The following is a 22678-nucleotide window of genomic DNA, read 5'->3' as shown; positions in this document are numbered from 1 at the left end:
AAAAACCTTCCCATCACTGTCAGTGATAGAGTCAGAATCCACAGCACAGCCAAATGTCCCCCAGCACCAGCTCTTAAATAAGAGATTTTGTTTCAGACTCCATCGAAAATGGAGATGCTAATTCCATGCCTACTGCAGGGACTTTTAGAGGTTATCTTTGTATCAACGGAACAGCAATTAGAAGACCAAATGGTATTTTGATTAAAATCAATACCAAAGCGACTGCTTTCATGAAAACAGCTTTTCCATCCTTATTCTGTTGTTAAAGAAGACAATAAAACCAAACTGTAATCCCACAAATGCCCAGCAACGACAGCTTTTGGACACTCCTCTCATTTCTCTTGTTCAATACATGCAAGTATATGGGCACATGAACAAGCATACTGTTATCTACTGAAACACGAAAGCTGAAATCTGATTAGAGATGTATTTCCTGCCTCTTGCTTTTTGTTTACAAACAACACGATGTGAGAAGTGGAAAAGGCAGCTGCTTTATTTAAGGCTGATTAAATTGGTGACTCCACAAACACTGAAATTTGTACACTAAATGTTCTGTAATTGACAAACAGGAATGGAAAGCTAAACCGTCTGGAAACAGCAGCTACAGACTGCAGTATGAATCAGACACCTGTCTGAATTCATAAAGCAGTGAATAAAAGAAAGACCAGCAGTAATGTGATGTGCTTTTAAGTGTCTGATTACTCTTCATTCTCCTGCTGAAATACAGATGCATGAGTCCAGGTAAGTACTGGGCTTTCAGACTGCAGAATTCAGATTCTCACTGTATCAATACTTCACCAGAATGGGGAAAATGTGCTGCAAGCAGTGGAGACACACAATATTTTCCTACTGATTGGTTCTAAGTCAGCTGAGAGAATGAAATTTCATTTACTAACTTTCACTAGATCAAATGGAGTCAGAAATAATAAGGGCTAAGAAACTTTTTGTGCTGTTTTATTATTTTCTATGTTGCACTTTATAGTCTGAACTTTTATCTTCCAAATTTGAAACAGAGCAGTGAATGCTGGCCTTTAATACCATTAATGTTTAATAACACAAGCCTTTGCATTTTGTATTGGAACAACCCCACCATCATCTACAACTATAATCTGAATGACTGAGATTCATAATTTGCAAAGTAAATGAAGCAAAGTAAGTTAGGCAAGCAAAGTCTATATTTACCTTTGAAAACATTTAGGGGCCAGGTTGTGAAATCTGATAGACTCATTAACAAGTATTTTAGACAGTGATGAATTGCAAAAGAAGCTGATACAGAGCTTTTCTGTTGGGGATGGTTAATGCTATCTCAAAACCGTGAGTTAATATCCAACCCAGTTTTCTGTGTGTGATTTGTCTGTTCCAGTCACCTATTGTTAAAAAAACGTATGCAGAAATCCTGTTGCTTTTTCTAAGCTATGAAGAAAGAGGCTGACCTGAATTTGGCAAGCCTTCTTTCTAATGCTGATAATGGGCTGGCTGTTCAAAAGGTGAAGCAACGTTAGTAGAAAGCCCTTCCTTATGATGCAAGAAAGCAGTGAGATGAAAGAAGAGAGATACGAGTATGAAGGAATGGGAATTTTCCACCTCCCTTTTCGCTGGTACCACAGAATGGCTTGGGTTGGAAGGGACCTCAAGGATCTCCAAGTTCTGATCCCCCCTGCTGCAGCCTGGGTACCAACAGCTAGATCAAGCATTAGATCGATCAGATTGCCCAGAGAGCCCCATCCAACCTTGAACACCTGCAGGGATGGGTCAGGCACAGCCCCTCTGGGCAGCCTGTTCCAGCACCTCACCACTCTCTCAGTGACTGACATCCAATCTAAATCTTCCCAACTGGACACAGAGCCATTGACCACAACCCTCTGGCTGTGACCTTCCAACCAATTTCTTATCCACTGAACAATCTACCCTTCAAATCCACCTCTCTCCAAGTCAGAGATAAGGATGTGGTGGAAAAGCATGAAAAAGGCCTTGCAGAAGTCCACACAGATGACATTGGTTGCTTTCCCTATGTCCACTGATGGCGTCTCTCCTTCACAGAAGGCCATCAGATTGGTCAGGCATGATCTGCCCTTGCTGAAGCCGTGCTGGCTGTCTCAGATCACCTGCTCATCCCTCATGTGCCTGGATATGTCTTCCAGGTGAAGCTGTTCCACGATCTTCCCAAGTACAGATGTGAGGCTCACCAGCCTGTAGTTCCCCAGCCCCTCATCCCTCCCTTTCTTATAAATGGCAGTGATGTTTCCCCTTTTTCAGTCATGGGGGATTTCACCTGACAGCCTCAGCTTTTCAAATACGATGGAAAGCAGCTCAGTAACCACATCAGCCAGCTCCCTTAGGACCCAGGGATGCATGTGGTCTGGCCCCACAGACTTGTCTCACGGGGTGATCTCAGACTTGGTATGTACTGGTCTTCTCTTCAGTACATCCACAGGAACCAAACTTTGGTCGTGTTTATTTGGACAGGACAAAATTCTTTATATACTGCCAGTTCAATATATATATATATATATAATTTTTTTTTTCTTTTTCTCCTTCACAAAGAAGCAAGATTTTAATGTTTCAGAGTTCTTAAAACTTGTTCTGCATTAACTTTTATTTTTCCATTATGGATCCACTATGTAGCCTACTGCGCCATAGGCTGGCTTCCATTTCACCAGCAGGGAATCTCATTTCCACTCTGTCCTATGCATTTTACAGGGCATCGGTGAATTTAAAGTAAGATGAATATTGTGGGAAATGAATTTACAAGTGCTGAAAATGAGAAACACAGAAGATCACAAAGGCTGCACCATCTGTGCTGCTCTGTTGTATTACACACAGGGACAACTGCAAATGAAATTCTGTGTAGAATGAAAGCTTGCTAATCCCAAATTGATAGCTTGTTCTTGGCACAATGTTTTCTTTCCGAGGAGGCCAGTTTGATCTCTGATTGACCTCATTTTCTTGATCTGGCCTCGAAACAGAGCTTTGACTTTTTAATGATGTGCCAGAACGCAGAATTCTGCTCTATTAGAACTGATCTTGGAAGGGGCTGAAGTTTAATGTGGGTGGCTTTATTTTGATCTGCAGCATGACGTTCTGGGGTGACATTTGAGAAAAGTTCTGCAGGCTCCACTAGGAAACCACCAAACACAGCACACCAAGTGACAAACCAAATATAACTGGAATATAATTGCCAGCTGCAACTAGGAAACTGTCAGCCAACACCAGTTATTTCTGCACTGCTCTACTTTATACACGGAACGGGAACCTTAGCAGAAATGTTTCACTGCACGAAGAAATTCTGCCACCCTGAAGCAATCAAAACAATGTATTTTTAATTGCTCGTTTGGAGCTGTTTGTACCTCTGCAAGTCCTGTTATCCTACCTGACCCTATGGCCAGACCACGTGTGGTGGAGGCCATAACCTCAGCTCTTTGATTTCCTTACATTTGCATGGACTCTGAACCATGATTACTGTGCGTGCCTATTATATTGCACTATCATTTCCTTGAGGGTTTGATACCGAAAGTAGAAGTTGTTTCCTTCCACTTCACTGACACATTAATTAACGCTGTCTAACCATTATTTATTCTGTGTAATTGCATTATTACTGTTTTTTTAAGATCCCTGGGATATTGCTGCCATATTAAGTCTGTTTAGGGATTGTAAGAACTGGACTTGTCCAGTACACTTTGTAGAGGAAACTGGTTCTCAATCCTGCCTTTATTTCTGTTTTGGGGCAAGAGGGTTAAAATGACAGAAACGTGCATTTATTTGAGGAGATGATGACATCATTTGGCTCATACAAAAAGTACTCATGATAGTAAATCTGGTACTAAATCTGAAACTAAATTCCAACAATCCCTGTGATATAAGAGCAACCCATTAGAAGATTTTGTAAAAAAACCTTTTGTAAATCAAAGCCAAACTCAGCAACAGACATTAAAACAATGTTGAAATGTACTGAAATTCATCATAAGGGGAGAGATCCCCTAAATGTAGTTTAAAGTTGGCAGTGTAATTCAGTGTATTAGCATAGAGAATGCAATAATAAAAACAAGTACCAAAGAAGTGGCCAGCAGGGACAGGGAGGTGATTGTTCCCCTCTACTCTGCTCTTGTGAGGCCCCATCTGCAGTACTGCATCCAAGTGTAGAGCCCCCAGTACAAAAAAGACAGGGAGCTGTTGGAGAGGGTCCAGAGGAGGGCCACGAAGATGATCAGGGGACTGGAGCACCTCCACTATGAGGACAGGCTGAGGGAGCTGGGCTTGTTCAGCCTGGAGAAAAGAAGGCTGCGGGGTGACCTCATTGCAGCCTTCAGTACCTAAAGGTAGCCTACAGACAGGAGGGGAATCAACTCTTTGAAAGGGTAGATAACTGCAGGATGAGGGGAAATGGTTTGAAGTTGAGGGAGGGAAGATTTAGGTTGGATGTCAGGGGGAAGTTCTTGACAGAGAGAGTGGTGAGGTGCTGGAACAGCTGCCCAGAGAGGCTGTGGATGCCCCGTCCATCCCTGGAGGTGTTCAAGGCCAGGTTGGATGGGGCCCTGGGCAGCCTGGTCTGGCATTAAATGAGGAGGTTGGTGGCCCTGCATGTGGCAGGGGGTTGGAGATTCATGATCCTTGAGGTCCCTTCCAACGCTGGCCATTCTGTGATTCTGTGTTGATGCCCTATGAGGGTAACTTCAGAAACACTACAGAAGTAACAGAAGCACTGCTTAGATACTCTTGTTAGATAGAAGTGTAGAACTAAAGAGAGCCCAATCTGAAAGAGAAAATGAAAATACAACAGTAATCCTGTACGTGGGCCTTGCTTGGCTCACAAAGAAATCAGAAGGTTATCTGTAGTGAGACTATCTTCCAATATCACATCAACTGCAGGGGAGGGCATTTCCCAGAATAACTTCTCATCTTCACATGACAGCACAACAGCTCACTGTGACCTCCAGCTCAATGATACCGTTATGGACACGTCACTCATGGGACTGTCACATCTATTCTGCTATGATACATTTTTGTAGCCTGAGAACTATTTTTCATAACAACGTATGGAAAAAATATAGCAAAATATTTGAGCGTATGGCGTTGCCATGCTCTGCTCTTACTGGCTTTGTGCAAGGGGTCTATCCTCTGCCTAAATGCTTTAAGTAAAAGCACGGGTCCTGCCTGTCAGGCAGTACTTTCAAGGCACACACACACACTGTGTGAAGAGGAACCACAGTGGTGATAACCCAAATCTGCCCATGTAGAAAATTACAACTTTGAGTCCCAGAAGCAGTGTTGTTTGTATCACTGTATTGAAGCTGAGTAACACCAAACTCGATTCTGCAACCAGACCAGATTGGCAGATAAATTCACCATCTTATTCATGATCTTTTCTCAGCTGCTTTGTACCACTGGGCATGGCATCCACACAGCATCCGTATCTAACTTCAAATCTTTCCCAGAGGAGGGCCTTGGTTACCACAGAAATGCAAATGACTGTGCCCACAAATCTGCCTTGAAAAAATGCCCTTTCAGATGAAGGTGTCAGTTGCAACAACCTTACCTTTCTGTTATTCACTTATCTTTCCTGTAAGCAGTCATGCAGGAGTGACAGCAATGTTTTGTTCCCTTAAAACAGCACCTTTCTGAGAATGTCAACGTGCTCTATGAGGAATAATGACTTATGTCTCACACCTGTGCTGGGTAATAACTGCTTTATCTCAGTTTCAACGAGGAGGAGGCAGGAGGTCAGTGATTTGCTCAAGGACATACAGGAAGTCTGATGGACCCATGACTCTCAGCTGTCTTTCTCACTGTCCTCCTACCCCATAAACACTGAGAACTGGAGAGAGGCAGAGCTCAGAAAAAATAACCAATATAAAACCTATGAAGTATCAACACCTAGCGAGATAGCTGCCAACTGTCCATTAATGTAGAGCTGTAAGTCCAGTAAATCTCACTTCTTTTATGGACTTGCTGAACAACCACCTAATCACAAATCAATTGTTTCTTTAGCAAAAGGCAACAAAGCCAAAATGGACAAGTTCAGCTTTTTTATCATTTTCATGCTATAGTTCATAAGGTAGCAATGATGGCCAGACAGATTTTGAAAGGCTGGTCGTGACAATTTAAGAATCAGTATGGCAACAGAAAGACATACAGCTCTGGAGTTTGCATTTAAAACTACACGGCTCTAGAAGTGGAAAAAATTTAAGTCTTCCATAATTAAGAGTGCTGATTTATTATTGTCAGATTTAGTATTTGAACACAGGTTAATCTGCGTGCAGGTGAATATTTAGTACAACAAATTCCCAGAAAAGTGCTCACCAGCCTTAAAATAATACAGCTTTCTCTTCAATATTTCGCTGAACAATGATCCTGCTAAAGACCGAGTTGCACTGATCTTCTTTTAATAATTTTGGAGTTGCAATAAAAAGAGATGAAATTTCAACAGCAGGTACCAATGCCAGACGTGGCTCCTGACAGAAGGAAAAACCTTTGTCCCTTTGTCTTGGGATTCTTATTTTTCATGCAACGTTACAAGTAATGCTGTAGGACCAACCACACCTGGGGGCATTGCAATCATGGTTATCGTTGTTACAATTTGTCACTGATGTCTAGGGTCACCACTATTCAAAACCCCTCTTACCTTGACCGCGTAGTTGTTGAGAGGATCTTTTGCATAAGAAGCCGGGTAGTAAACTGCATCACCTGCCTCACAGCATGGCTTGTCGCTGGTGAGCCTGAAATCCGACCAGCTGTCTACTCCAAATCGCAGCTGGTCTTTTTGTCCGGCCATGAACAAATCTTCACATTTAAGTGCCAGCTTCTTCAGCGAATCGGTGTGAAGGTTTCGGATTTTACCTACCACTTCTTCTCGATTTTCAATTCCTCGATAAAGTGCTTGCCTCTGTGGCTTCTGGACACCTCTGCTCTGCTTAGACTGCGAGATACGTCTCCCCGTCAGAGACTCCATGCTATTGGAACAGCGGTCCTTAATACTGATAGTGGTTAGGCTGGAAACACTGTTAGTTGCTGAGGTGGTTGTCCTTAACTTTTCTGTAGGTCTGTCCAAGGAATCTCCCGACTCGTTGTCCAGCGCCTTGAGCTCCAAGCTGACCGAGGAGCAGGCGCTGCTCGCCTCCCAGTTGGTGTCAATGTCATAGGTGGGATTGGCCACAATGCACAGATTGTTCTCAAGAGCTTGCTTCTGGAGATCTCTGGGACTGGGCTCTGTGTTAGCTCTCAAAATCGTCTTTTTCGGCAGTGGAGGTGGTGTTGGTTGTAAGTTGTTCAGTGTCTCCTGCTCTACTATTCCTCCAAAGGCAATGGCATCGTCCAAAGCTCCCTTCGGCTGCCTCGGCTGTTTTGGAGGTATCATGGCTGCCCTGGACTGTCCTGTGAGATAAGAAAATAACAGTAACTCAAGATTAAAGTGCTTTGCATCTGCTGCTCATATTTGCACTATGCGAACAAGTTTAAGAAGGGAAAAGAAAGAAGCTGACTAGAACCCCCTCCTCCCATTTGGACAATAGCTGCATACATACCTGAACTAATGAGAAAGCAAAAGGACTAAGTCAGCACCGTGCATCTATTATCACATACAGCCAGTCTTTCTTTGACCTTGGCATGTGTATTAAAATCAGTTCCAGTGCTGACACTGCTTGCATTTTATATCACGTAGCACCAATTACAAAATGTGCAAGCAAAACCCAAAAATGAGTTTTGGCACTCTGGCCAATTTCAGCTTCAGTCGTTACGCTCAGGCTCCCTCAGTTCCGTCTGCAGCCAAACATCTGTAATGGGATCCTTTACTTCCTATTCCGATGGACTGAAGCGAGGGGTGGGTGCTGCTGAGTGGCTCTGTGTACTATTTCTGTGAAGGTACATTTCTCTAGAAAGCGAGGTGATCTTTTTTATATATCCTCATAACAGTTTCTAAGGAACTCGATCGCTTTGATGTGAAATGTGCTAAAGGGGCTGAAAGCATTGTTTCACAAGGTGGAACAGAACAATTCCCAGACAAACACTGTAATGTAACAGCTTCAGCAGATGTGTCAGAGAGGTAAGATTGCTCTAGCAGACGCGTTAGTTGAAAACAAGGAAGTTGCACCTCCTTTCACAGAGGTTGACAAGCATGTTGCTACTGGTTTCAGAGAGAGCAGGATCATAGTTTGATATTACAAAACCATAAATATCTTTTACCCACCAATTTAGAAAAGCCACCCATCCCCACCCAGACTGTTCTCAAATAGGCTTCCTTTCCTGACTGGCCACAGGCCCCCTTGCTGGCAATACTGAGTTCACAGACACCCTGACAGAGATTCAGTCCAGAGATTCCACACAGCAGTTTCATGTACCAACGCATGGGATTTCCACAGAGAGACCAGTTTGAAGGTGCGTGCTTCCAGAGAAGATAAGCTGCTGCTGCTGTGTTTTGGATGGATTTTGGAGTGGATAATTATGTTTAATAACTGCCAGAGTTCTTGGAAATAAAGAATAACTGACACCGATACAAGAGAAGTAAATCAAAACCAACAAACCAACCAACAGCTCAACAGACCAATGAATGATCAACTTGCTGCTGCTTGGGACAATTGAACAGTTGTCACACAGATCAAAATGAGACTTTTCCCCTCTTAATAATCAACTGTTGTTTTCAGAAGAATTATTCCATACGTTTTCTCCTGCTGCTATGAGGATCACTGACAATCACAGTGAGGTGGGGAGCTGATATCTACAGCTGTAGCACAGCAGCCATGAAACATGACTGTGCACTGCAGAATTTCGGCTGAGCATCTTTACCAAGAAGGGAACAGCCCATAGAAATATGTTTGACTGCCCTGGTAAGATATGGTACGTGCTGAATCCTTAAAGAGAGAACCATATCCACAAACAGAACAGTCTTGAGCCTTCAATTTCTAACATTCATTCTCTTTTCAGTCATTCCAAGGAGACATCAGAAGCGACAGTCATATCTCTATCTTTTGTTTAAGCTCAAGAAACCCCCAGAGAAGCCAGATGGATTTTGTGATAAGCCTGGATATTCCAATGTTTACAAACTGCATCTTGAGCAGGAAATTCTGTTAACTTGGTATTTGCATTGGTTGTGGATCTTTTCAGCCTGACTGTCAGGAAAAATTGCATAGGACTGCTCCCGTGGGAACAGCTCCCGCTTTTTAGCTCACATATAATAAAATGTTCAAAGGCTGGAAAGACTGGAGAATCCCTGTGTATCTCTCTCACACCATCGTGAAGGTCACTTAAAAAAAAATTAACACTCGGGATCCTCTGCTGCTCCTTTCTGACCTTTGTACTGCAGTGTGTGTGCCCTACACAGCCTGCTCCCCTCGCCCTCCTCAGCCCCTAACACTGCTGCCAGCTGAGCAGGAAAGAAACTGCATCAGAAATGCAGTTTTTGTGAGGAGTGCCACGATTCACAGTTGGAAGCAGAGCTGATATCTGCGTGCCGGAATCACACATCCAAATGCACAACACTGAGACAAGTTCACTTCTACTTGGGGTCCATTTTTCTTGCTGATTCAAACACGTCGTCTTATGCAGCAGTTCTTTGCTCTTACCAAATCCGTGCCCTCTGTCCTCCCACTGACATTCTGTATCACAGATCACTTCTGTTTTATGACTGTTGACCTCTACCCCATATGCTAAAATAGATTATTTGGTGGGTTTGGACAAAGGCTATTATTCCAGGAGGCAATTTCCTAATTTGCCTTGTCCGTGTGACTCCTAAGCTTGCACCAGTGAGAAAACAAATCAGAGTGGCAGCAGCTGAAACCCTCTCCAAGAAAGGTAAGATTTATAAGTGTTTCTTCCTGACTCTGTATTTCCTGCCTGCTTTAATGGCCCTGTCCTACAAAAGCCATTCATACAGAGGAGTGCTGCCACTGCAACCACTGACTTTCACTGCTAGCAGCTTCTGTACAGCTTTTGGAGCTCACATAAAAACATAACCAGAGGAGCTTTTATAACCAGAAATCAACCTTTCAGATGTCTGGTAGGGTAGCAGGATCCAGAGAACTGCAAGAACAAGTCATTATGTAGTTTCTTTTTCAAGTATTCCCAACTCAGGAAAATGAGCTTGTGAAGCATGCCATGTTTCAGTGTAGCTCCTCACTACAAGAACCAGTTTTCCATACTGAAAGCTATCCATGCAGGTTAAGTGCCTGACAAACACTACCTGGCCTGCTTTTATGCTGACTTCTTAACGCAGGGCATTACTTTCATGCCCAGATGGCCAGGCCTTCCAGCTCAGCCTTTCCCAAGCATGGCATGGATACAGCACGCACATTCTTTACATCATTGCCTGGGAAGAAAAACTTTGTCTTCAGTTTTGTTCCTGCTTGAAGGCACAAGAACATTCTTTTGCACACAAGTACTGGCAAAGCATTTGCTTTTTTTCTTGCCTACCACTTCGTTCTCCCCTTGAATGCTTCACTCAGCTTCCTCAACTACTGCACAGACTCTCCAACCTTACGACCCTGCAAGATGAAAGGAGGAACAGGCACAATATCAAGCTACCACTTAAAGATCTCTCAAGTGGCTTCTAGACTGTTCAGAGGCTGAAAAAAAATTAACTCTTTATAGACAGCAGCTTTATGGAGAGCTTTAAGTAGTTCTACAGTACAAAATCTTCCCCTGCAGAATCTTACTACACAATTTAAAAGTTAACGCAAATTAAAAAATTACAAATTAAATATTAATTAATAGTCTCTGGACACCATGCAGAGGTATGAAATTCTAAATCAGCCCTAAAACAGATTTTACTTTATTTTTCTGGGTAACTGATTTATCATTCTTACAGAATTTTCACATTTTGCATGGCCAAGAAAAGCAAGCATGAATAATCACACACATACAACATGGGGAACCAACCTTCCAAGACAAAATCTATCAAAATCCCAGCAGAACTAAAGCGAAATCCATGGATCCTGTACTCTAGAGACCAGAGAGGGAGAGGAATTTTTGAGTGGCTCCTTATGTGCCTGCAGGGAACCTGAGACAGGGCTGGGCAGACCGCATGGCTGCATCGTAACATCTCATCAATAGTTTGAGACTGCACACAACAACTCTGTAGTGATGGCTTGGCTGCTGTCATGGCAGCTGAGGGTTAAAAATGAGATACACATAACCTCTCTACTCTGATTGAAGTTTCCACCTATTGATACACCCAGCAACACCCTGAGCTCTTCTACACCATCACTGTGGTGGGATCTTTTATTTCCTAAAAAATCCCAAGTCTGTTATGTTGTATCCAATTCCCAGAAGACAATCCCCTATCTTGCAAGGCTTTCCTGCGTTGTTTTAATTCCTTTAATTTACACGTTAGATGAAGTAACAGCTACAACTTGCATTTTATTTTACTTCTATGCCTTGTATAGCTCTGGCTTGTATTTTATAAATGAGCTTTGTCAAGCTTTGCATCTGCAGTTCAGTACCTGACAGATAATTGCTCGCAGGCAGGACTGCAAACTGCTGATGGGACAACTGCTGTGAGAGAAGTGGAGGGCCAGAACCAAATGTATTTGAGGACAGTATTGCTGTCAACTATGACCTCACTGCAGATGAAAATTTACCAATCCTGCTGTTATTTCAGTTCCTAAAATTTCATGTAACATGTCACAAGAGAAGACGAGACACTTATCAAAGTAAGGATGTGATATTGTTTGCTTTTCCATAAAAAAGAAAGAGCGTGTATTACAATAGTATTTAAAAAGGCAAACTTGTGCATTATGTTGCAAATTGCTATGTTCATTGCTGTAGCAAATTGCTGTATGTTTTCCAAACTCCGACACAGACTGCAGTTCGTAACCATAAAAAGGTAACTGTAGATACAATTGCAGCTGAAACAAAAGCAAGCATAATTTAACTCAATTATCTTACATATTTCCTTATTATCCTATCTCTCATTTACACACGTTGGTATTTGTTAACTCCACAAAATATACCATTTTGCTGCTGGGGTGGTGGAAGAGTGCAAACAAGCAGGAGTTGCTCTGTGCCCTTACCTACTCATCCTGTGATGGCTATCTGAATTCTGGTGAAGCCGCTCGAATAAACCAGGAAAAAGCTTGAACTGCAGCCAGAGAACACAGTGCCATTTAGGGTAGCATTGCTTTTAACAACTAGCAGCAAGCTTGCCAAGCCAGGCTAAGTCAAGCCTACAAGTTACTTTAACTCTTTCATATCTAAAATTTACTCTGGTGAAGCTGGATGTGACCTGAGGATAAGATTTGGAATGAAATGCTCATCTCCTTCCTTCTCAGAGACCCCCTGAACCTGGTGGGTTTTGTGCATGTCCACAGATGAATGTTCCACAGTTTCTCTGGGCAACCTGTTTCAGAGTTTCATGATGTTTTATAATCGCATTTCACACGAGTTTACTGCTCTCACTTTGTGAGACACTGTGGGAAGAAAAGAGGCCTACAAACAAAAGCACTTCTAACTGCCATCAGGTCTAACAGCTTGCAGAAGTGAACTCAATTGAGTAAAGATTTAAATAAAAGAATCACAATGACACTACTTTGGATATGAAATGCTCCTCTTCGCTGTAGGAGCACTATGGCTACAAAACAGCGACCTCCTCGTGAGCAGTGCTATTTCATGCATTAAATGTTACAGTAGGCTTCATCCTTTTATATGTTGGTCTGGTTAGGATTATGGGCTAACCTGCCATCAGCAGTTTTATGTAGGTAGATTTACTGTCTAGACCATATCTGTAATGTATTTATGTCCTAAATATGGAAAACATATTGATGCTGACCTATACCAATATACTATATATACTATATCAATGAATGGAAAGTAATTAATTAGGTCTTTGGATAATTCCACCATAAAAATCTAAATTTTAGTTGCTCTTGAATTACAGGTTCTTGGTAGATGTTGCTATCATTCTTTGGCAGGGTATTTTCCTTTTTCTGCTTCATAAACAGTAAATTTAAATTTAATTATGGTTTATTTTAAGAACAGGCAATCTCAGCCCCAAATTCGCATTTCAGCAAAAATATGCAACAATATTGCTAAATATTGAAGAACTGTATGCACCTGATGGTTTAAAACTTTGGTCCCCAATCCCTCAAACATGTATGGACATGCCAAAGTCTTGTATGCCTGAGCCATCTCAGTGCAGTCAGTTTATTCTTGTATTTACATACTCCTAAAAATAAACAAATGAGGGATTTTTGCTCTTCTAGAAAGCTGGCTGCAGGTACTCCTAAATTCACAGTACTCCAAACCAAAACGCTTTAGAAAGCAAGGTGCATCATATTGTTACTGTGCTTTGGAGGATGCTTATTTGCCTTCCATAGAAGCCCTGTGTACTTGCAGTTTTTAATATAACTCAGGAACTCAGTGGTAGCTGAGCCAATGGTGCAGTATTTTCAGGATATTCCTACTTCACATTTATACAAAAGAACAGAGATAAACTCTCAAACTGGGATAAGAAAGGCTCTAGTCAACAAAAGATGACTGCAGATGTTTCAGCAGTTAGTGATGCTGTAAAATAAAGGGTCCTCTTTTCTGCTAAAGTTTGGAAAAACACTGAAATTAATTAATGTTTTCAAAACATTGATAATTTAATCTGTATATTAAGGCTCTTTGATAAAATTCCTCCAAATAGATCATAGAATGGCCTGGGTTGAAAAGGACCACAGTGATCATTTGGTTCCAACCCCCTGCTATGTGCAGGTCACCAACCAGCAGACCAGGCTGCCCAGAGCCACATCCAGCCTGGCCTTGAATGCCTGCAGGGATGGGGCATCCACAGCCTCCTTGGGCAACCTGTTCCAGTGCCTCACCACCCTCTGGCTGAAAAACTTCCTCCTGATATCCAACCTAAACCTCCTCTGTCTCAGTTTGACTGTTCCCCCTTGTCCTATCACTATCCACCCTCATAAGCAGCCATTCCCCCTCCTGTTTATACACTCCCTTCAAACACTGGAAGGCCACAGTGAGGTCTCCCAGGAGCCTTCTCTTCTCCAAGCCAAAACAACGTGTCTTTGAAAAGCATCTCTAAGACATTCTTAGAGCCTCTCTGAGACCTAGTAGAATCATAGGAGAGAAAGCCTTTGTGTTTGTTCAGTCTTTACTTTCCTGGCTGTATCCCACAGAAAGAGGCAAGATAATTTAAACTTCTTTAAATATAAATTACAAGTGTATCCTTAGGAACCAGCTTCATGAAAGCGTATTAAGTAACTTGAAAGACAAAGTTCTTCACACACGCACTTGGATCTAACTCTTATTTTCCTCTGTAAGTATGCACTTACCTAAATTGCTGTACGTAGCACTGCAAGGATTCAAGTCAGAAGGATGTGGAGCTTCTTCTTTGTCTTCCTCCCCCTGCGGGGCATGGACAGCTGACACTGGTATGACCGAAGCACTGCCACCATTGTCCTGCTTCACAAACACGGCTCTTGGGACACGGGGGGACAAGTCCTCCAGCGTGGTATCATCGGGCACTTGACTGAAAGAAACAGAACAAAATCATTTGGAGACCAGGGCCAGACCCTAATGGCAAAACATCAGAACGTGCATTACATATAAAGGGAAGGAAATTAAGAAATAAGCTCCTTTTGCCCAACTCTTCTTTTAAGAATAACTTTCTAAAATGCTTATTTTTTTCTTACTAAGGTGAAACAACTTTTGACTCAAATAGTAAACATAATTCCCACCTTTCATACAAAACAGATAATGAAATGTTTTACAGCTGACTACAATCAGCACATGTATGCAGGAATGACTCTGCATAAAGGGTGTGGGACTCATACAACAGTGCCTTTTACCAGTTAGAATAATTTTACCTAAACCAAAGATACTGGGGTACAGTGAGGGGGCTGTAAGTATTAATAAATGCACACAACTTTAATAATGCGTTTTCATATACCGATAGGATTTGGGGAACAGGCTTTGGGAAACCTCGCTGTCAATTTCCCATCTAACATTCCCCAGGATTAACATCCATCTTCTCGTGTATCAGGACAGTCACAAAGGCCAGGAAAACATTCCTCTGTGCCTGCTCTTAGCTATGAACTTCTAATCGAATTATGATTACATGTAGCACAGAACTACAAATGTGATGGGTTCAATCAGCTTTCATGGACCTATTTACAGCAATAGGATTTAAAGATTATACATAATATATCAAAAAAAGCACTGTGTTCGGGTTTATTAAACAAACAAGCAGTGCTGTTGAAAATGTGGCAGCAGGTATCAATAACGTGCCAGATAAAAACACGTTGGAGATGGACCAAAATATTTCTGTATTTTTATGCTCTCTCACTCACTGAAACAAATACTGATGATACCAAATCTTCAGAGCCTCTGTCCTACCCACCAGTTCTCGTTATTCCACCCTGACGAAATTGAACAGGAAAAATTTTAAGTACTCGTGCCTTCCATAAGGCTGAGCACCTCCTCCAAAAGATGCACCACAGCATGTAAAAAGGTGTTTAATTTTTATGCCAAACGCAACTTCTGATGAGCAGCAACAAAAAATCTGCTTTTTGAAACAGGCAGAGCAGCTGAGTCTCCATGGTACAAACCCATACAGTGGGAAGGCAGGCTGAACCCTCGAAGAGTTAAGTTAAGAGATAAGCACAGGTCTTCCCATTCTAATCCCAAGCCAAAATACTGAAAATCATGATACACAACCTTCTAGCAATCCCAACCCGACTGCAAAGATTAAAACATGCCAGCAGTTTGCACAACACAAGGCCCCACGGATGGCGCATGCTGTTCTGCCCCCAGCCTCACGAGCTGTAACTGCAGGCGGTTGCAAACAAAACTCATTAGAACTTGTTAGTAAAGAAGGAAATGGCACCACTTCAAACAGCTGCAGCCTTGAACCAGCGTTGAAAATTTTGTTCATTTTTAGTACCGTGCATAGCAATGGTGTGAAGGACATTCCACGTGCCCTGAACAGATCCACACGAAAGAGTTAACCTACGGTAATACCGGAGCAGAGCGCATGTGAAATTAAAGCAGTGAAAAGGCTCTTAAGATGATGAGAATTAAACTAAAGACCTACTCAGGTAGTTGCTGCGAATTGCATACATACCCGCGTTGCTCAGTAAGGAAGTTTTCTTTCAGAAGGAAGAGTTTCTAAGAGCTCTGCCATGGCCGCCCAGCAGTGCTAGCACGGCTCCAAGTCACGGCTTAGTATCCACTGGTGTGGTACAGAGCAGACTCATTCTCCATACCAGACACATGCAAGCACATACGCTAAACCTAAGCTCAAAAGCATTCTGCCAAACAACGTAAACCAACAGCGCCAAGGAAGAAAGAAAAAAAAAAACCAACTCACCCACTGTACTCACTCACACAATTCCCCATTAAAGGAAATTCTTTCAGGGCCTTCTTGAGTCTTTTAATCATGTCTTGAAACTCTGGCGAGCCATTGATTCCACAGTGTTCTGATGCGCTACAAGTTGTGCAAGCTGTGAGCAACAGGCTGAACTCTGCACAGAGTGATACACCTACTGCACCTTCATGTTTACCTTCGGGGGTTGGCCCAGGGACTTGCCAGAGCGCCCCAGGAGAGCACTGAGTTACAGCCCTGCCTTCTTAACTCTTCCACTGCTTCCGTGCATGGAAAGCAGGTCACAAGCTACTGCATCAGGGTTTTGGTATGACAGCTATGGTCTTAGTCATGTTAATTAGTTAAGGAAAAGCAGGTTCGGATTTCAGCCGGGGTCTGAAGAACTGAGGCGAGCCCACTGTTAAAAGTAAGTGAACATCCTGAGCTGGTATTCCAACCCATTTCAGTGTCCGAACCAAATACATGCTGAATTGCAGCAAGGAGATGTCAGCCATGAAATCTGTGAGGAAATGTTTCCCTGCAACTCAACAGAAGTGAGAGAGAGATCCTGAGAGATGAAGCATACGTATGCTGACTCAATGAGCAAAAAGCCAGCCTGTAATCATCTCTGTCCTCACACAGGGGGAACAAAAGGGGAAAACCTCCTCGCTCATTACACTACAAGAACCAAAGGCACGACTGCTTTTGCTTCGTGCAGTTGTCTAAACAGTTAAAAATACATTAATGTCCAAGAAAAGTAGAGCAGAGTGTCTGATAAACAAACTGTTCTTTGAGATCAGAACCATTAAAGCCTGATTTTTTTATAAATTCATGTATTCTTGTTGACTGCCAGTGATACTGAAAGCTATCCCCTTATTTGGGATATTTATAGATATTTTGCCAGGGTGGATTCTTTGATGCCTTGCGTAAGAGCACACATTTAGCTTCTGCCATAGAGGGTGCAGTCTCCCCTGTCCGAGCCTTTTACTGTTCCCTGCTTTATTTCAGAAACAAACTTCACAGGAAATGAATGACTTCCCTTAGGGAGCCCTGCTCCTCAGGCACACAGGGCAGAAACCACACGATTCTGTTCACGGAGGGAGGAGCCCTCCATACACAGCCAGCACGTGTTTTCTCAACAAGCTGAAATTATGCATGGCAAAAAAGCTTGACATAGCAATGACTGTCCTTCAGATAACACACTACTGAAAGCATATACTTGAGATTTGCACGTGTACAAGCTCAAAAGTGTTTTAAAAGCAGCTTCCTGCGGGGTCAAATGCCTCCACTTCTTCCCTCAGCTTATCCTGCTCTATAGTTTCTGTAAGATGATGTGGCCTAACCTGCCTCTGTCTCCTGAGAACAGGAAATGTGTTATTTTTTATAAGGACAGTGGCACCACAGCTACTGTGTGACCCAGATTTTGCTCTGCTCGATGCATGCCTTCTCCATCAGTGATTAATAAACAGCAATGGACACGAGGCAGAAAAAGAAGTGAGTGATTCTGGAAGTGTACTCATGGGCCTGGGTCAGATCTAAAGGTCAAACTGAGGGACAGCAGTCCTGCATAATGCAGGCCTTGTGTCCGAGCGGCAGAAATTAGTGACAGAAGCACAGCAAAGAGTTGACGTGGCCCTGTGCTCAGCTCAGACTCCAATTATTTTGGTGTCCACTCCTCCCCAGTGGATATCAGCAAAGCAATAATCCACTGCGCTCACACAGTTTGAGATGAGAGAGCCTGACGAAAAAGATTACTTAATTTTACACAAAAAACCTGAGAACTTGTAGATACATTTAGTTTCAAGGAGATCCTTGGGAGACCCCGTCAGACCTTAGCAGTTTTCAGCTAACTAAGCCAAACCAAATCCTAAACGCACTGATTAATGCTTGAGGAAAAATGCACAGAGGTTAATGGTTTGGAGGTGGTCAAAGGCCAACTTACACCGAAACCTCCATCCCAAGCACATACCGCTTTATCTCTGCAAATCACAGTTCTCTGTGGGTACAGAAAATCCCTTCCAGTGCCTCGTGCACTTCAGTTTCCATCACTGCCATGTGGCAGCCACAGTCACTTCAGAGGGAGGCGAAGGAAGCTTTACAGCTGGCAATCCGCGACAGCCGAGCCACAGAGTTTATTCCCAGTTCTTATTATTTACAAGTTAGCTTATTCCTGAAGCATGACAATTGGTACTCATTTATTATTGCTTTTAAAAGTCTTTGTAATGCAATGTTTGCATGGATAATGGGAATGCATTTCCTAATCCAGCAGAGACGTCCTGCTAAGCTCTTCAGTGTCAGTGAAACTTAATGGCAATGAGTTCCACAGATTAACTGTGCATAACGAAAATCACTTTTCTTTGGCCATTTTTACATCTTCAGTCTTCCCATTTTACAGATTGCATTAGAGGAGTTAAGAATTTTCCATTTATTAATCAAAATTTGTAAAATAATGAATGATAATCATAGAATGGCTTAAGGGAGCTTAAAGATCACCCAGCAGCAAACCCCTTGCCATGGGCAGGGTTGCCAACCACTAGACCAGGCTGCCCAGGATCCCACCCAACCTGGCTCTGAATGGCTCCAGAGATGGGGCACCCACAGCTCTCTTGGCAACCTGATCCAGTGCCTCACCATCCTCTGAATAAAAAAAATTTCTTCCTAACATCTAACCTAAATCTATCCTCTTTTAGCTCAAAGTAATCCCCTCTTATCCTATCACCATCAGACCATGTAAAAAGTTGGTCTCCTTGCTGCTTGTGAGCTCCCTTCAAGTACTGGAAGGCCTCAATGAGGTCTCCTGGAGCCTTCTCTTTTCCAAGCTAAGCAAACAGGTCACTCAACTCTTCTTCATAGGGGAGGTGCTCCAGCCCTCTGATCATCTTTGTGGCCTTCCTCTGGACCCACTCCAACAGCTCCACATCCCACTTGTGCTGGGGGTCCCAGGTCTGCACACAGCACTCCATTGGGGCCTCACAAGGGGTAGAGTATAGGAAAACAATTCCCTGCCTTGCACTGCTGCCCACTCTTCTGCTGGCCTTCAAGGTTGTGAGAGCACACTGCTGGCTCACATCCATCAGGACCCCCAAGTCCTTCTCAGCAGTGCTTCTCTCAATGAGTTTTTCTCCCAGTCTGTACTCATATTTGGGATTGTCTCGACCCAAGCACAACACCTTACACTTGGCCTTGTTAAACCTCACATGGACCCACTTTTCAAGCCTATCCAGGCCCCTCCGGATGACATCCCATCCTCCCGTTGTGTCAGCTGCACCGCACAGCTTGGTGCCATCAGCAAAAGGTTTTGGATTCATGTGACAGCCTTTCCTTAACACCAGTGCAAGCAGTCCTGTAAAATGGGGAAGAAATCCTCTCAAGTTTTAATTACAGACCTACTGTGGTTTTAAAATTGTGTTTTCTAGTAGGGTGGTTTCAGAACCACCTGTGGAATCTGCAGGACGGGATCAATGACAATGAGAAAATGGGATGTGATAATGGTGATTAATCCTGCCTATCTCTGGACCTACATTTTTGAAGACCAGCAACTCCAATTGTGCTTTTACTGTGTAATCTGTTACATTTCCTGGCTCCTGACCCACTAAGTCAAGCAAGTCTGTGTGTAAGCTCTATTCCTATGCTGTTCAGCTTCACAAAGTCCAGGGCACGGATGATGCGTGCTATGGCACAGCCTACCACCCCAGTTACTTTTATTTTTTTCCTTACTTAACAGCGATGTAACAAAAGCAGCTAAAAATCTATGGTAGAGCAAACCCACACAGGGCCCTTTAAGTCCTGGTGATCCAAATTACCTCATTAGAGTTGTCTTTCTCAGCTACCTAAATGTGGAAATTTGATTCCTAATTCAGGTTGTTGGTGTAACACTGGCTTACTGTAATTTACAGCAAACAGTTTGAACAGTATTCAGCAACCTCAAGACAATCAACACATCAAAAAGCATCTAAGGACCAGTCATTGTCCTCTGATACCCACAGAACTCATTAAAATGCCCCGTAAAATTCCCACAGGCTATTTTTTGACGAATATAGCCTTAAAGAAACCCAAATTGTCGACGTAGAAATATGCTTTTTAAGGAAAACGTTCAAAACAAATCTTCAAAACATACACAACCGTGGACACTATGGGCATTTCACTCATTTCAAAAGGTGTAACAACGGCAGGGCTCTTCTGTAGCTATGAGCCAAGAAAATTCATGTCTGTTGATGGTTAACCTAGTTCCAAATCCTTTTGACCATCGTCTTAGGAGTGAGGTTAGTAATCCCAGCTTTAGCTATGAAGAAATGCTTTCCTACCTAAACCAGAGTGGAAAGGATACACAGACCTGACTGCTTGCAATATTCCAGTAAACATACAGTTTTATCTTTAGTTTATCCAACTCTGGCCCATACAGCCTATAAAGGAAAGTCAGGAGTGACTTGTGGCTGTGAAAGGAAACTGCTCAGCTTAATACAGAACTGGAATGGAAATGGCTGCACACAATTCACCTGTACCTTGATTTACAAGATGCTGCAATCTACAAACAGGGCTGAACGATTTTAGTTCAGTTCTGATGTGGTTTATGAAGATGGGAAAGGAAGAATCAGAAGGCAGAGGTGCAGTTTTCTTCCAGGAAATGGCTCAATCTAAAAAGCTGCTACTGGGCATGAGCAATGATCCCTCAATGAGAGAAGAAACTTTATCTTGGGAAACCCCCACAGCAAGGTGCTGATCCGTTAGATAACCAAGCCTTTGAAGAAGCAGAAAGATGGCTTTGTTTTGTTTTTTAAACTTCAGTGTGGATTCCACCTCCATTGCTTACAATGGCTTAGGCCACAGATGTTGTCCTGTTATCCTTTTTGAGGCCAGCGTTAGCTTTTGCCTGAGAACATCTGCTGCACACACACACACCAAGGCCCCACAAGAGGTCTGGGAACACCTGGTTTCCATTCCATTACAATGTGGCTGATGTGATTGCTGATTTTCAGCAAAATCTCATCCACCTACAGTTTTTTGGCGTAAGGATTACATTAGCATTTGCCTTCTCCTTTGGAACCACCCTATATGCAGCCTGGCTTGAAACAGAAAAACCACCACAAGGATAAAATCATACCAAGTTCTTTCATATAATTTTCCCAAACAACCATGTATTTTGTCAATGCTGTTCAAAGGATGAAATGACTTTTCTTGGTGATAACTTTAAATACCTCTAGACAGCCCTGCTTTGTGGTTATCTTATCAATCTCTACCAGCTTTGTAATCCATTGAAAAGTAAGGAAATATTGTGCATTTATTTAATTTGCTTTCAAGACCCCCCAGTAATTTGACATTTTAAAAGCTTATCTTATTTTCCAGGTCATCTGTTTGTTTCTTTAGTGACTTCACTGTTGTTGGCATTCTCAGAAACATGTCACGTTTGTTGAATGCTATCTTCCTATCTTCCATTTCCTTCTAAGCTTCTGCAAGCTTAACCAAAAATCTTAAATCCCTTTTCCAAGCACACATCTTGGCCTGAATTAGCACTAACCTTTCATAAACATCTGGTGAATTAACACAAAACAAGTACAGCATCATCTTAAAGACTCCTGTTTGTGTGAAAATGGAAGTTGACAACCCTGATCCTTACCTACTAGAATATTAAAAAAAAAAGTCAAAACTCTTAAAATGGAATTCCTTATTTTTTTGGCAGTATTAGGTTTCTCTGTCTGTAACAGTATTAAAAATTCATCAAGCTAACAAAAAAAAAAAAACAAAAACTGAAAACAAAGACATCCTCTGTTCTAACCATTGCAGCACTTCAGTGTGCTTCCTTTTTGAAACCACAGAACAGTGTCATTAGAAAGGAGACATTTCAATTCTAACGCTTGGAAAATTCTGACGGCCACCAGGGCCAATTGCTTTTTGCCTGTATCATCATGGCTTGCAGAAAAATGAGAAGCAATAATACTTTTGGAATAAGACAGGACGGAATGACCACCTGCCTTCAATAGCATGGGTCCAAGGGACTCCAGTGAGCGCAAAAGCACAGAACAGGAGAACAGCACCATCTCTAGGGTAGTCTAAGAACAAGTGCCAGCAGTGCGTGCAGCCTGTAGACTTCTACTGCAGGTTACCCCTGAGATAAGCATATTCTCCTTGGATCATCTCCCCAGTCTGCTCACCAGAACTGAGCACGCAAACTATTTTGGTGGCACAGGGAAGGGAGTGAACCTCCTGATGGCAGTGTATTTGGCAATGCTGCTGACATGATACCGACACACAGCCACCTCCTCCAGAAGAGAATGGAAAATATGGCTTCCCCTAAAGGGAACACTGAGGGCACAAACCTCTCCGATGCAACTGCTTCTCTAAACTGGTTCTCATTTCTCCCCATTTAATTGAAAGTAGATTCGACTCCTGTGAAGT

At 42.6% G+C, this 22678-nt stretch overlaps 1 protein-coding gene across 8 annotated transcripts in view; it reads right to left on the bottom strand.

The window, feature by feature from the left end:
• Positions 1-22678, bottom strand: part of PEAK1 (pseudopodium enriched atypical kinase 1) — a 94987-nt gene that overhangs the window by 6558 nt on the left and 65751 nt on the right. For 7 of the 8 annotated variants that reach the window (XM_090148673.1, XM_090148672.1, XM_090148670.1 and 4 more), the window contains 3 exons: positions 16292-16408; positions 14256-14452; positions 6620-7368 (listed from right to left, as the gene is read on the bottom strand). In XM_090148673.1, coding sequence (XP_090004799.1) covers positions 6620-7368; positions 14256-14452; positions 16292-16408 — 1063 coding nt within the window. The remainder of the gene's footprint in view (positions 1-6619; positions 7369-14255; positions 14453-16291; positions 16409-22678) is intronic. The other variant, XM_031616341.2, reaches the window with a different exon arrangement.

Source organism: Phasianus colchicus, chromosome 12 (assembly GCF_987193195.1).
Source record: "Phasianus colchicus chromosome 12, bPhaCol1.hap1.1, whole genome shotgun sequence".
Lineage (NCBI taxonomy): Eukaryota > Metazoa > Chordata > Aves > Galliformes > Phasianidae > Phasianus > Phasianus colchicus.
This window is presented reverse-complemented; position numbering and strand designations above follow the sequence as displayed.